At 44.7% G+C, this 11,957-nt stretch overlaps 1 protein-coding gene across 1 annotated transcript; it reads right to left on the bottom strand.

The window, feature by feature from the left end:
- Positions 1–4,636: 4,636 nt before the first annotated feature.
- On the bottom strand, positions 4,637–6,212 carry LOC130818694 (uncharacterized). Its single transcript, XM_057684853.1, has 4 exons — positions 5,927–6,212; positions 5,672–5,878; positions 4,866–5,527; positions 4,637–4,735 (listed from the first exon to the last, which is right to left on the bottom strand). The coding sequence occupies exons 1-4, from the start codon at positions 6,210–6,212 to the stop codon at positions 4,637–4,639; spliced, it is 1,254 nt and encodes a 417-aa protein (XP_057540836.1).
- Between the last annotated feature and the right edge of the window lie 5,745 nt (positions 6,213–11,957).

Genomic DNA, 11,957 nt, shown 5'->3' with positions numbered 1-11,957 from the left:
CTGTTAGGTTTCCTCCCCCACATTGTATAGCTGTATACTTTCCTTCTTTTGAATTAGGGCTCAGATTTCCTCTTCACCCGTTTTTTAGGGAGGTGTTAGAGTTTTTGAACATTTCAGTGCCCGAGTTATACCCAAACGCCTGGGGTTGTATGGTGGCCTTTTTGATCCTATGCAAAGTTTTGGCCGTGCCACCAACACTCACAGCTTTTAGATATATATTCAGAGCCCGCCTATGTAATTCGCAATCATACGGCTGTGGCTGGATTACTTTTACACACCGTCGAGGACTGAAGATAGTCCAAGACCTCCCCGATAACCAGAAGGGGTATAGGACGAAATTTGCATTTTTGTATAATTCAGAGGGATGGAACATCAAGACCTCTTTTGACATTAAACCCAACCTCGCGGGTTTTAATAATGGGATCCCGCAGTGTTCTTTTAGTGACGCGGTGATCATTGAATACGCAAAGATGGACGTTCAATTGGGAAGGAAACCAATGAACGTCCAACTTAATTGGATACCTGGTCGCCCTGAGTTGGAGAACGAGAACCTCCTCTCATCATTCAGCATCAGCTTGGCTATCGATCGGAGTAAGAGTTGCCGGGTTTCTTCCTTCTCTTTTCTGTGACATGTTTAACTGTTTCTAACTCGCGGTTTTACAGGGATAGCCAAGGAGAATCTTCGAGCAAAGAGTCCGGAGCTGATGAAGAAATTCAGCGTTCTAAGACTTGCTCAAGGGGCCATCCAGCGACCCGAGGATAAGCCTCTTCCCCTTCCTCCGAAGGTATAGCTTCACAAAATTCTTCATTATGAAAGACTTCTGTTGATTCTTCCTAACTTTTTATTTTGTAGGACTCGGCGACTGTAGAGAAGGGTCTGGAGGACGTGCCCTCAGAGCAAGAGGCTCTCCGACTTCTCGAGGAGAGAAAACAAATTCACATCCCCGATGAATCTGAGAGGGTGATTCCTCCACAGACAAGGGGGGTGAAAAAGAGTGGGAAGAAGAAGAGGAAGCGGGATTCTTCTTCCCACAAGGAGAGCTCGGCCAAGAGGCCCTCTGTGGGTACGATCCCTACGGCCGTACCTCTCCGCATAAGGTCGGTTGATGAGGAGGCGTCGCCCCCTTCGGACTCTCCACGGCCAGCTTCGAACAAGGGGAAGGAGAAGGTGGGGGAGTCTTCCGCGGCTCCCTCATCGCAGTTTGCTGAGTCGTCGTCGGGAAGTTTCCCCTTTTCGACACGAGACACCCTTTCCGGAGTTGGGGCATAAGGGCTTAATTGTTCGTTTTAACAGGGCGACGTCCAACTTAATCAGCAAGGTGGACGTCGACCTACTAGAGTCCATGCCCCCCCGTGATAGGGTGCGTCAGGCACAAGCTTCGGCGGCAGAGGTAATGACTTTTTTATGCTTAGTAGTGTGATTACTTGGTTTCCGGATTTCTTTAGTTGCCGTTCCTTTGCAGGCGTTCATACGGTTGGCTTTTGAGCTCGACGCAAACCGTCAAAGTGCCGCGGACCAGGAAACCATTGCCGCCCTTACCTCCCGCTGTGAGGAGCTGAATGACGAATTATCAAAATTGCGGGAGGACCTGCCGGGCCTAAAAGAGAAACTGGCCAAGTGTTCTGAGCTGAAAGAGCGCTTGGTCAGGACCGAACAATGGCGGGAAAGGGCAAGGAAGCAGCTGGACCAGACCATCGAGAACTTAGATGCTGCTTCCACCTGGTCTGCGAGCCTCGGCCATGAAGTCGGCTTGCTGATGGATACCCATGCCAAGCTCGTTCATCAGAACCAGCAACTTATGCAGCAAGTATCGACTGATTCTGCCCACTTCAAGATGATCCTATCCGCGGCTAAGGTGTATAAATTGTGTTTAACCAGGAAGGCCCGGATGGCTCGAGATTGGCTTCTTTCGGATGAGCCGGAAGCGTCGAAGTTTCTTGGAGATCTGACGGCGGAGATGGTGAGAGCCGGAACCCTGATCAGTGACGAAAAGTATCGTTTGGCTGCCGCAGAGTTGGGCATGGATTTTACCTCCCTTCAGCAAACTGCTGATCAGAAGGGAAGTGAAGCCTTGTCCAACCTTGCTCCTGTCTTGGACGGGGAGTCGGCGGTACTGGTCGACGCTGCTTGGGATGCGGATGAAAGGAGAGCCTTGTCCGAAAGGATGGATGCTGAGGCTGAGAGGGAGGCTTTATGTCTCGACTTGGATCAGCTGGCTCTCTCTTCTCCTCCGGCGTCAGATGTCCCGGAAAACTTGACGCTCTCCAACCTGGAGGTTTTGTGCCTTGATCTATCGAATCTTATTATTGACGAAGGTAGGAACCTCCAGGGCTTGTCCCGAGAGCTGTCCGAGATCGGGGTGGAGCCGTTTAATGTTGAAGATTATGTAAGCTTCACTCCCAGTCTTGAAGAGGGAAAGATCGAGCCTCCTCTGCCGTCGGATCAAGACGTCGAGGCTTTTTTGGAAGATGTATAGTCTTGCAATTTTGTAATTTTGATTTTTGCAAACATTCAACTCTGTATTTTGAATATTTTGATGTATATATCCCTGATTATGGAGTTTATTCGTGGTATCCATGCTTTTATTCGTTGAGCCGTGGCTTCTCTCTTCTGAGGCCGCGGAATATTACTTAGAGGACGTGATTTTTCGATGTCACGCGCAGGCGACATCAAGGAAATTTGTACTTAGAATATTTTCAGCCTTTAGACCCCAGTAAGGGGGTCCGACTTGTCGATGTCCCGGTTGCGGGTTACCTTAGTGGGAGACTTGGGATTTTCTTTTGAACTCAGGGACCCCAAACTGGGGGTCCGACTTATCGATGTCCCGGTTGGGAAACATCATTTGGAATATTTTGAACTTTAGGGACCCCAAACTGGGGGTCCGACTTATCGATGTCCCGGTTGGGAAACATCATTGTGAAAAACTTAGAATATTTTGAACTCTAGGGACCCCAAACTGGGGGTCCGACTTATCGATGTCCCGGTTGGGAAACATCATTGTAAAAAACTTAGAATATTTTGAACTCTAGGGACCCCAATCTGGGGGTCCGACTTATCGATGTCCCGGTTGGGAAACATCATTGTGAAAAACTTAGAATATTTTGAACTCTAGGGACCCCAAACTGGGGGTCCGACTTATCGATGTCCCGGTTGGGAAACATCATTGTAAAAAACTTAGAATATTTTGAACTCTAGGGACCCCAATCTGGGGGTCCGACTTATCGATGTCCCGGTTGGGAAACATCATTGTGAAAAACTTAGAATATTTTGAACTCTAGGGACCCCAATCTGGGGGTCCGACTTATCGATGCTACGAACGGATGTCAGATACTTCAAGTGATTTTTGGTCTTGGAACCCTATCCTAAGGGTCCGACTTATAGGTATCACAAGTTCGTTAGTGACAAAATAATTTGATAATGGGACCCCTCTCAAGGGTCCGACTTATGGATATTACTGATTTAATAAGATTTGCAAAAGAATTTTACCAAATATTTGCGAACATAAGAGCCGGATAATCTGAAAATAAAACCTGTTTATTAATGATTGTTAAGGATACAAGCGATGATTGAAGCAATTTTGAATTACAACGCAATTATGTTGCGGAATGACTGTAGTCGCGGATTGGTACTGATGAGTCTGTCACTGATGAGGCTGTTTATGCTGATGCTTGTCGATTGCCCCTTGCAAATTTTATTAAATGAAGAATTTTTTCAAATGGTCTCCATTCCATGGTCGGGATAGTTTTTTCCCTTTCATGTCTTCTAGTTCGAAGGTTCCTGGTTTGACGACGTGGGTGACTCTGAAAGGTCCGTCCCAGTTGGCCCCTAACTTTCCTTTCTCCACGATCTTTCCCGTAGCTTCTATTTTTCGGAGGACCAAATCACCAATTTGAATGCGTCTGGTTTTGACGTGGCGATTGAAGCTACGGATCATCTTTTGTTTTTGTGCTATTGATCTTAGCATCACGTTTCCTCTTGTCTCTGGCAGCAGATCTAAGTTTGCTCTTTTTCCTTCCTCATTTTCGTCGTGTGAGTAGTAGGTGACCCTTGTAGAGGGTACGCCTATTTCAACTGGGAGCACGGCTTCAGATCCGTATACTAAAGAGAAAGGTGTATGCCCCGTTGCGTCCTTGATGGTTGTTCGACTTGCCCATAAGATGCCTGGTAGTTCTTCATCCCAATTACCTTTGACCCCCTCTATCTTCTTCTTAATGCCATTCAGGATCTCTTTGTTCGCGGACTCTACTTGACCATTAGTTTGCGGCCTGGACACTGAACTGAATCTGATTTGGATGTTAAACTTGTTGCAGTACTCGATGGTGTTCTTGCTGACGAACTGCCTTCCATTATCTGTTATGATCACCCGGGGGATGCCGTACCTTGTGATGATATTCCTCCATATAAACTGACAGACTTGTTTGTCCGTGATTGAGCTAAGGGCTTCCGCTTCTACATATTTTGTGAAATAATCAATTGCCACAATGATGAATTTGCGTTGCCCTTTTGCCGGAGGGAAGGGGCCAAGGAGGTCCATGCCCCACTTGTCGAAAGGCAGGACGGCTTGCATGGCGGTCAAGTAATTAGATGGCTTCCTTCCTATCTTTGAGTGGTACTGACATTCATGACATCTTTTGATCAAATACTCCGTGTCTTCTCGGAGTGAGGGCCAATAATATCCACTTCTAAGAACTTTCCCAATGACAGTTCGTACTCCTTGGTGTATACCGCATCCACCTTCGTGTATTTCGCGGAGGATATAGTTTCCTTCTTCAGGGGATACGCATTTCAGGAGGGGGTGTGTATATGACTTCTTGTAGAGCGTTCCTTCGTGGAGTTCGAACCATCTGGCTTTCTTCCGGAGCACTTTGGCCTGACTTTCATCTTGGGGAAGCGTCTGATTCCGCAAATATTCGATGTATGGCTCCATCCATGTTTCTGATCTGTCGATGGTATCGACCATGAAGTTGATGCTGGGGTTAGGAAGCACTTCCCAGATTATGTCTCGAGCCGCGGATGTTTCTGCTGAGCTGGCAAGCTTTGCCAGGGAATCAGCCTGGGCGTTCTGGGATCTTGAAATGTGTTCCAACGTGAACTTGTCGAATTTTTGAACAAATTTCTTTACTTGCTGCAGGTACATTTTCATATTGTCATCTTTAGCTTCGAATTCCCCGTTCACTTGTCCAACAATCAATTGGGAGTCAGAGAAGGCGGACAATTTTTTGGCTCCCGTTTCGTAGCAAATTCTCAGTCCCATCAATAATGCTTCATATTCGGCCTCGTTGTTGGATGCTGCGAACTCGAACCTGACCGCCCTTTCCATACGGACCCCGGCGGAAGACACGATGAGGAGTCCAGCCCCACTTGCTGATTGGGTAGAGGACCCATCTACATACAGCTTCCATTCCTGATTGGGTTCAGGATGATAGGGGAGAGTGCTTTCAGCAATGAAGTCAGCCAGAGCTTGGGCTTTGATTGCCGTTCGAGGCTCATATTCGATGCCGAAATCCGCCAGCTGGTTTGCCCAATCTGTGACGCGGCTTGACTTGTTTTTCCCTTCCAGAATCTTTTTCAAAGGTTGATCAGTCCGGACGATGATCTGGTGGGATTGAAAGTAGGGCTTCAATTTCCTGCTAGCCATGATGATTGCGAATATGACTTTTTCGACTTCACCGTAGTTTCCCTCCGAGCCACGGAATGCATGACTTACATAGTATATAGGAAGCTGTTTCTTTTCCCTTTCCGCAACCAGTACTCCGGATAACGAGTATTCGGAGACAGAGACATATAGGACTAGCTTCTCCCCTTTGATGGGCGAAACTATTTTTGGCAAGGTGGACAGGTGCTCTTTAAGTTGGCGGAAGGACTCTTCTGCTTCTGCTGTCCACTCGAACTTCTGTTGTTTTATTGTTTTAAAGAAGGGTGAACATTTATCCGCGGACTTGGAAAGGAATCTTCCAAGAGCAGCGACGCACCCCGTGAGCTTTTGTACTTCTTTTACTGAGGTGGGGGATCTCATGTTCTGTATAGCCCGGATCTTATCAGGATTTGCTTCAATGCCTCGCTCGTCTACCAGAAAGCCAAGGCACTTCCCTCCGGTAACTCCAAACACACACTTGTCAGGATTGAGTTTCATTTGGTGCTTTCGAAGGGTAAGGAACGTCTCTCGTAAGTCTGCGGCGTGCTGACTTTCTTGTTTGCTTTTTGTGATCATGTCGTCTACATATACTTCTAATTCCGTCCAATCTGAGATTGGAAGACCTTGTTGACCATCCTTTGATAAGTTGCCCCCGCGTTTTTTAATCCGAAGGGCATAACCTTGTAGCAATAGACTCCCATGCTGGTAATGAAGGCCGTGTGAGGTTGGTCTTCCATTGCCAACGGAATCTAATGATAGCCGGCATTGGCATCCATGAAGCTTAATAACGCATGGCCTGCTGTAGAATCTACCAGATGATCTATCTTTGGAAGTGGGTAATCGTCTTTAGGGCACGCCTTATTCAGGTCCGTGAAGTCGACGCACATCCTCCACTTGCCATTCGGTTTTTTCACCAGGACAACGTTGGATAGCCACTCAGAGTATTTGCATTCTTTAATAAATCCGGCTCTCAACAACTTCTCGACTTCCTCCTTGGCGGCCTCAGTCCGCTCTCTTCCTTGATGTCGTAGCTTTTGTTTTATGGGTTTATAGCCTGGTTTGATGTCAAGTTTATGATACGCAACACCGGTAGGGATGCCAGGCATTTCTTCCGTGCAAAAAGCAAAGACGTCGCGGAACTCAACAATGGTGGCCACTATGTCCTGTTTGACCGTGCTAGGAAGATCTTTCCCTACCTTGATTTGTTTCCCCTCGAACATGTCTACTTCCTCGTATCGTTCTATGGGGCGAGGCCTTTCATGCGTGCTGAGATTTTCCTTGTACACGCTCATGACAGCTGGGACATTGTCTTCCCTTTTTCTTTTTGCAGATGTCTCGGAAGACCCGCGCTTCAGGGTGTTGACGAGGCATTGGCGAGCCGTCACTTGGTCTCCCTTGAGAATGCCAACTTGTCCATTATCTGTCTCGAATTGCAGCAAGAGTTGATGGGGAAAGATTGCTGCCTTGATCTTATTAATGAGTGGGAGCCCCATGATAGCATTGTAGGGGAAGTTGAGATCGACCACTGTGAACCGTATGGGCATGGTCCGGCTTTCACTTCTTTCCCCTACCCGTACGGGGAGAATGATCGTGCCCAACGGAATGACCTGACTCCCTCCAAACCCAATCAATGGTTTGTCTAGAGGTTGTAAGTGCTTTTCCTCGAACTTCATCTTTCTCAAGCACTCCATTGTAATAAGATCAGCCGTGCTTCCCGTATCTACCAGCACCCGTCTGACTTTCATTTGCCCGATTTTAAGAGTGACCACCAGGGGGTCGGTATGGGGTTGTTGCAGCGGTTGGGAGGTCGTGGCATCGAACTTCATGACCGGTCCCTTAGATGCGGCCATGGGAGGTCCTTTCAGCAAAGTGTGGACGCTGTTTTTTGCCGCGCGGATAGTGGGATATTCCTCAGTGTATCCCCCAAAAATCATGTTGATAGTTCCTTGAGTGTCGGAACTTTCGCGTCTGGCTTCGTTCCTCTTGGGGGATCGGCGTTTCTGTTGCCATGGCCTCCTTTCCCCTTCTCATCCAGCATCATAACCCCTCCTGTTGAGGAACCTGGACAGTTTTCCCTCGTCAACCAACTGATGCAAGATGCGCTTTAGTTCGCGGCATTGTGCCAGAGTATGGCCGTGCTCTTTGTGGTAATCACACCACAGATTATAGTTGCGCCTATCAGAGGGGGTGGTAACTGGAGGTGGAGCTGGCAATTGATCTCGAACAGCGAAGAAAATGTCCCTCCTGTTTCGATTGAATATGGGGTCGTTTCCTCCATCTCCCAGATTCCGTGTCCTAGTTTCTCCTTCTGTAACATATACGTGTCGGGCTCGTGGAGGTCCCATATCAGATGGCGGTATAGGACGACGCGGCATGTAATTCTTCTCTCTCCTCGAAGAATGCTCCTCCCTGTTTCGTGAGGATTGATGGGGGGGCCCGACATCTTTTTTCTCAAATTTTCGCCTTTTCGGATCATGTGCTTGACATATCTCTGAGGCCGTGACATAACTTTGGCATTGTTTCATGGCCTCTGCGTACGTCTTTACTTGACTTTCAACCAACTGGAACTTCAGCCGTTGGGCCTTCATTCCGTTGATTAGGGCGTTTAGGGCAACTGACTCCTCCAAATCAGTCACTTCCAGCACTGCCTCATGGAACTTCTTAAGATATGAGGATATGGACTCTCCTTCCAATTGAGTGACACTAAGCAGGTGGAAGTTTGATTTCTCCTGCCTTCTTGAGGCTATAAAGTGGCCCAAGAACTTGCCCTCTAGTTGGGCAAAGTTGTGGATGCTTCCTCCGGGAAGGGAGGTGTACCATGTCAAAGCTACTCCTGTAAGAGTAGTTGGAAAGAACTTACACCATAACGATGAGTTGGTGGTGTACAACAACATAAGATTCTTATACGCCGTCAGGTGCTCCTGCGGGCATGACGTGCCATCGAAAGCAGCCATATTCGGTACCTTTATTTTCCCGGGATTGGGAGTATTCAGTATCTCCATGGCCAGGGGAGAGACTAATGATATGGGCTCTTCAGGAAGGACACTCTTGTCGGCCTCATTCCGCGGTATGGAAGTGGGAGTGAGGGGACGGCTAGACCCGGCGAGTTGCGCCTTCTTCCTTTCCTCCCTTCTTTTATCTACCAGGGATTGGACGCTCTCAGACGTCTTTCGCTTTTTGCTCTCTAGAAAGGTTCGGGCATCTGGAGTGGCGGTTTTGGATTCGTCATCTCGTGTATCTGTCTTGCTATGGTGCGGGTAAGTTCTGGACCTTTCCCGCCTATTTTTATTGCGTCTACTGGAATGGGAAGTCCTCGAGTTCCCATCTTGAGATTCATGAGATTTTGGTATCTCTTGACGGGGCTCGATTCGTTCCTCTAAGTTCTTTATTTGGTTCGCCATGTCTTCCAGTACTCGTTGTTGAGTAGGGGTATTGTTTATGACGGCGCGGAGTTGTTCAGAGAACGCGGCCGTGAGATTTCGCGCTAGCATGTCCAGATCACGGCGAGTCACGGCTTGATTATTAGCGTGACCCGCTAAAGTGTTTGCATCTGTGCTATGCACGGTGGCGGTTTGAGTCGGGTTTTTCTTGGGAGCCATGACTTCTTGTACGCTCCCCACAGACGGCGCCAAACTGTTTCGGTGATGAAACGAGGAAGTGGGATACACTTGAAATACCTGGAGATAAGTAGAAGTGTGATCAAGAGAAGAGACTTATGAGAGGAAGCGACCTGAATTCCTGCAACACAACACGTTAGCCTTGTCCGGGGGGTGATCTCCCGGAAAACCCCTCCGACGCTCAAGTCAGAACGTAAATCGGAAATTAATGAATGACAGATTGTAGAATGAATGCAAGAAGGAAGGTCGGGATTGGGATTATTAGTGCTAATGCTAGTGTTTGGGAAGGCTAAGGAAGTAATGTAAGCAAGGATACTAGGAAAGCTATTTCAGATGTCCTCTCCCCTCTGATGGTTGTCCCTATTTATAATGTGTGAAGGAGGAAGTTACTTCAGAGAGGAAAGGTGGAAGATCATGGGAGTAATGGGCAGCAGCTGGTGGTTATGAAGGAAAGTGGAAGATAGTGGGCAGTTATCTACCTTGGAAGAAGGATTATCAAAGAATGTGGGTGAGTGGGAAGTTGAGTCAAACAGGTGGTTATTATTCTGGAGGGAAATTAGGGCATCTGGAAGTGAGTAGCTCATGGGCCATTCAAGGAGGATGGGACATTCAACAAAAAGCCCATTAACCGAAAGTCAAGGTCAACAGAAAAGGTCAAAGGGTATTTTGGTAACATGATGCTAATTATTAAATAAATAAATTAATTAAAAAACAGTACCATGACAGAAAAAATTTTGGAAGGGTTGAATTGAAAATGAGTTGAATCGAAAACGAGTTCTACTATAATAAAAATGAAGCGAACTATAAAGGAGCTTAGCTAGGGTCGAAAACAAGTCTTTATAAATAGCAGATAGATAATTTAATTATTTTAAAGAGGATTATTAACTTTTCTACAATTTATTTATTACAGGTGATAATTTAATTATTACAAATTGATCCATATAGATTTTAATAATTTTTAGTAATAAAAAGTGACCGGCTTGAGCCGGGTAAAGCCCGTATTAAGTTTAAAGGCCTTTATCCAACTCAACCCATATTTGTCTTAGCTTGACCCGACCTTTTTCCGGCCTATTGGACACCCCTAATCTTGACATAATAGATTATTATACTTTCTCTTATTCCCTCTAAATGTCTCATTTGGTTTTGAGATTCAAACTCAGATTCGTATATTTAATATGAACTCGAATTCAGATCCGACAAGGTATAAAAAATATAGGTATCCAACTTGTCAAAATAGATCTAGATCCTTGAATACAGGGCGGGGCCGAGATTTATTACCATCCCCAATCCTCTCCCATGTTAAGATATTTATTTTAACTAAATCGTAACATGGAAAGACTTGCTCCTATTTCACCAAATTGAACACCTCTAATTGTAACAATTCACAACATTATTGTCCCAAGATCATCATACTATGATGAGAAAACCTCAAAATGTCTGCAAATAACATTCTTGTGAAAGTGGCTAATTGCGAAACTAAATTTTTAATGATAAGTCAATTATAACACAAATTTTTGTAAGAGATGGTCTCTGAGAGATGCATTAAATATATGGGCTAAATAGCCCAATTAATACAAATTAAAAAAAAATTAAACTTCTTATTTTAAAATGGTCTCTCATAAGAGTAACTGCAATTGTAAAATTATATTTTCTCATGTTTAGCCGTTCAGGTAATGGAAAATAGACTCCTACATATGAAACCTCCCAACTAAGATCAAGTTGTTGGGTTGGGAGCCAATGACGCTGCTCATTGACTTCTGTGCGGCCGTGCCATTGGAAGCGCCATCAAGGCGAGGATTGTGATCAAGTATCATGAATTTTGATGATTTTTAATACCATTTAAGTAATCAATAATGATTTGTGTCCGTATTTAAATGAAAATATATAGTAAATAAAAGTACCAACACATATTTAAATCAAAAGAAAATAAATCATATCAATATAATATCATAAACACTTGACCTTTAACTATGTGGGCGGTTCATTAAATAGAATTGTTCATACTATCAACAATTGTAGACAATGATAAATAAAATAAAAATAAATAAATAAACCACTCACTAGTGTTACATAGACAATGTCGTTAATGATTTCCACATTACTTTGGTAAAAAGTTCCATATATAGATGTCAATGTTTAGCAAATCATGTTAGTTATTTATAAAAAAGCAAATCATGCAATGAAAACATTTCCTCTTGGATGTTGAGCGTGGTTTTTAAGCAATAAAGAGGTCTCACCATCTTGATAGATCTTATAGGTGTTGGCAAAAGAGTTTAGAGATAATTTTAGCTTATTTTAAAATAAATAGATAGATAATTGCGTGGTCCAACCATTTTATTCGAGTGTTTAGTAATTAGCTAATTGAAATAACTTATTATTATGAATAAGCTAATTTGAACAAGCTGTTTTAAACTGCGTATTCAAAATCAGCTGGTCAAACCAGCTGACAAATTCAATTAATCAAATCAATTCATTCAATCAAGTGTCAGGCAAATGAATAAGTTGATTTAAACAACTTATTATCATGAATAACCTAATTTTAAATAAGCTGCTCTTAAATACTATTTACAATCAGCTGGTCAAACCAACTAATAAATTTAATTAGTCATATCAATTCATTCAATCAGCTGACAACTATCAAATACCAGTCAATTCTCATTCTCACCCGTCAAATTATTTTGATCTCGAATTTATTTTTACGTTC

Source organism: Amaranthus tricolor, chromosome 7 (assembly GCF_026212465.1).
Source record: "Amaranthus tricolor cultivar Red isolate AtriRed21 chromosome 7, ASM2621246v1, whole genome shotgun sequence".
NCBI lineage: Eukaryota > Viridiplantae > Streptophyta > Magnoliopsida > Caryophyllales > Amaranthaceae > Amaranthus > Amaranthus tricolor.
The sequence above is the reverse complement of the archived record's forward strand: the minus strand, read 5'-3'. Positions and strand labels throughout refer to the sequence as shown.

What these genes read in the sequence shown, in the direction of transcription:
- LOC130818694 (XM_057684853.1), bottom strand. Translation starts at nt 6,212, where the DNA reads ATGATCACAAAAAGCAAACAAGAAAGTCAGCACGCCGCAGACTTACGA. An exon ending in TTCCAAGTCCGCGGATAAAT is followed by an intron (nt 5,879 to 5,926) that starts GTTCACCCTTCT and finishes TCGAGTGGACAG; the next exon opens with CAGAAGCAGAAGAGTCCTTC. An exon ending in TGGCTCGGAGGGAAACTACG is followed by an intron (nt 5,528 to 5,671) that starts GTGAAGTCGAAA and finishes GCCGCGTCACAG; the next exon opens with ATTGGGCAAACCAGCTGGCG.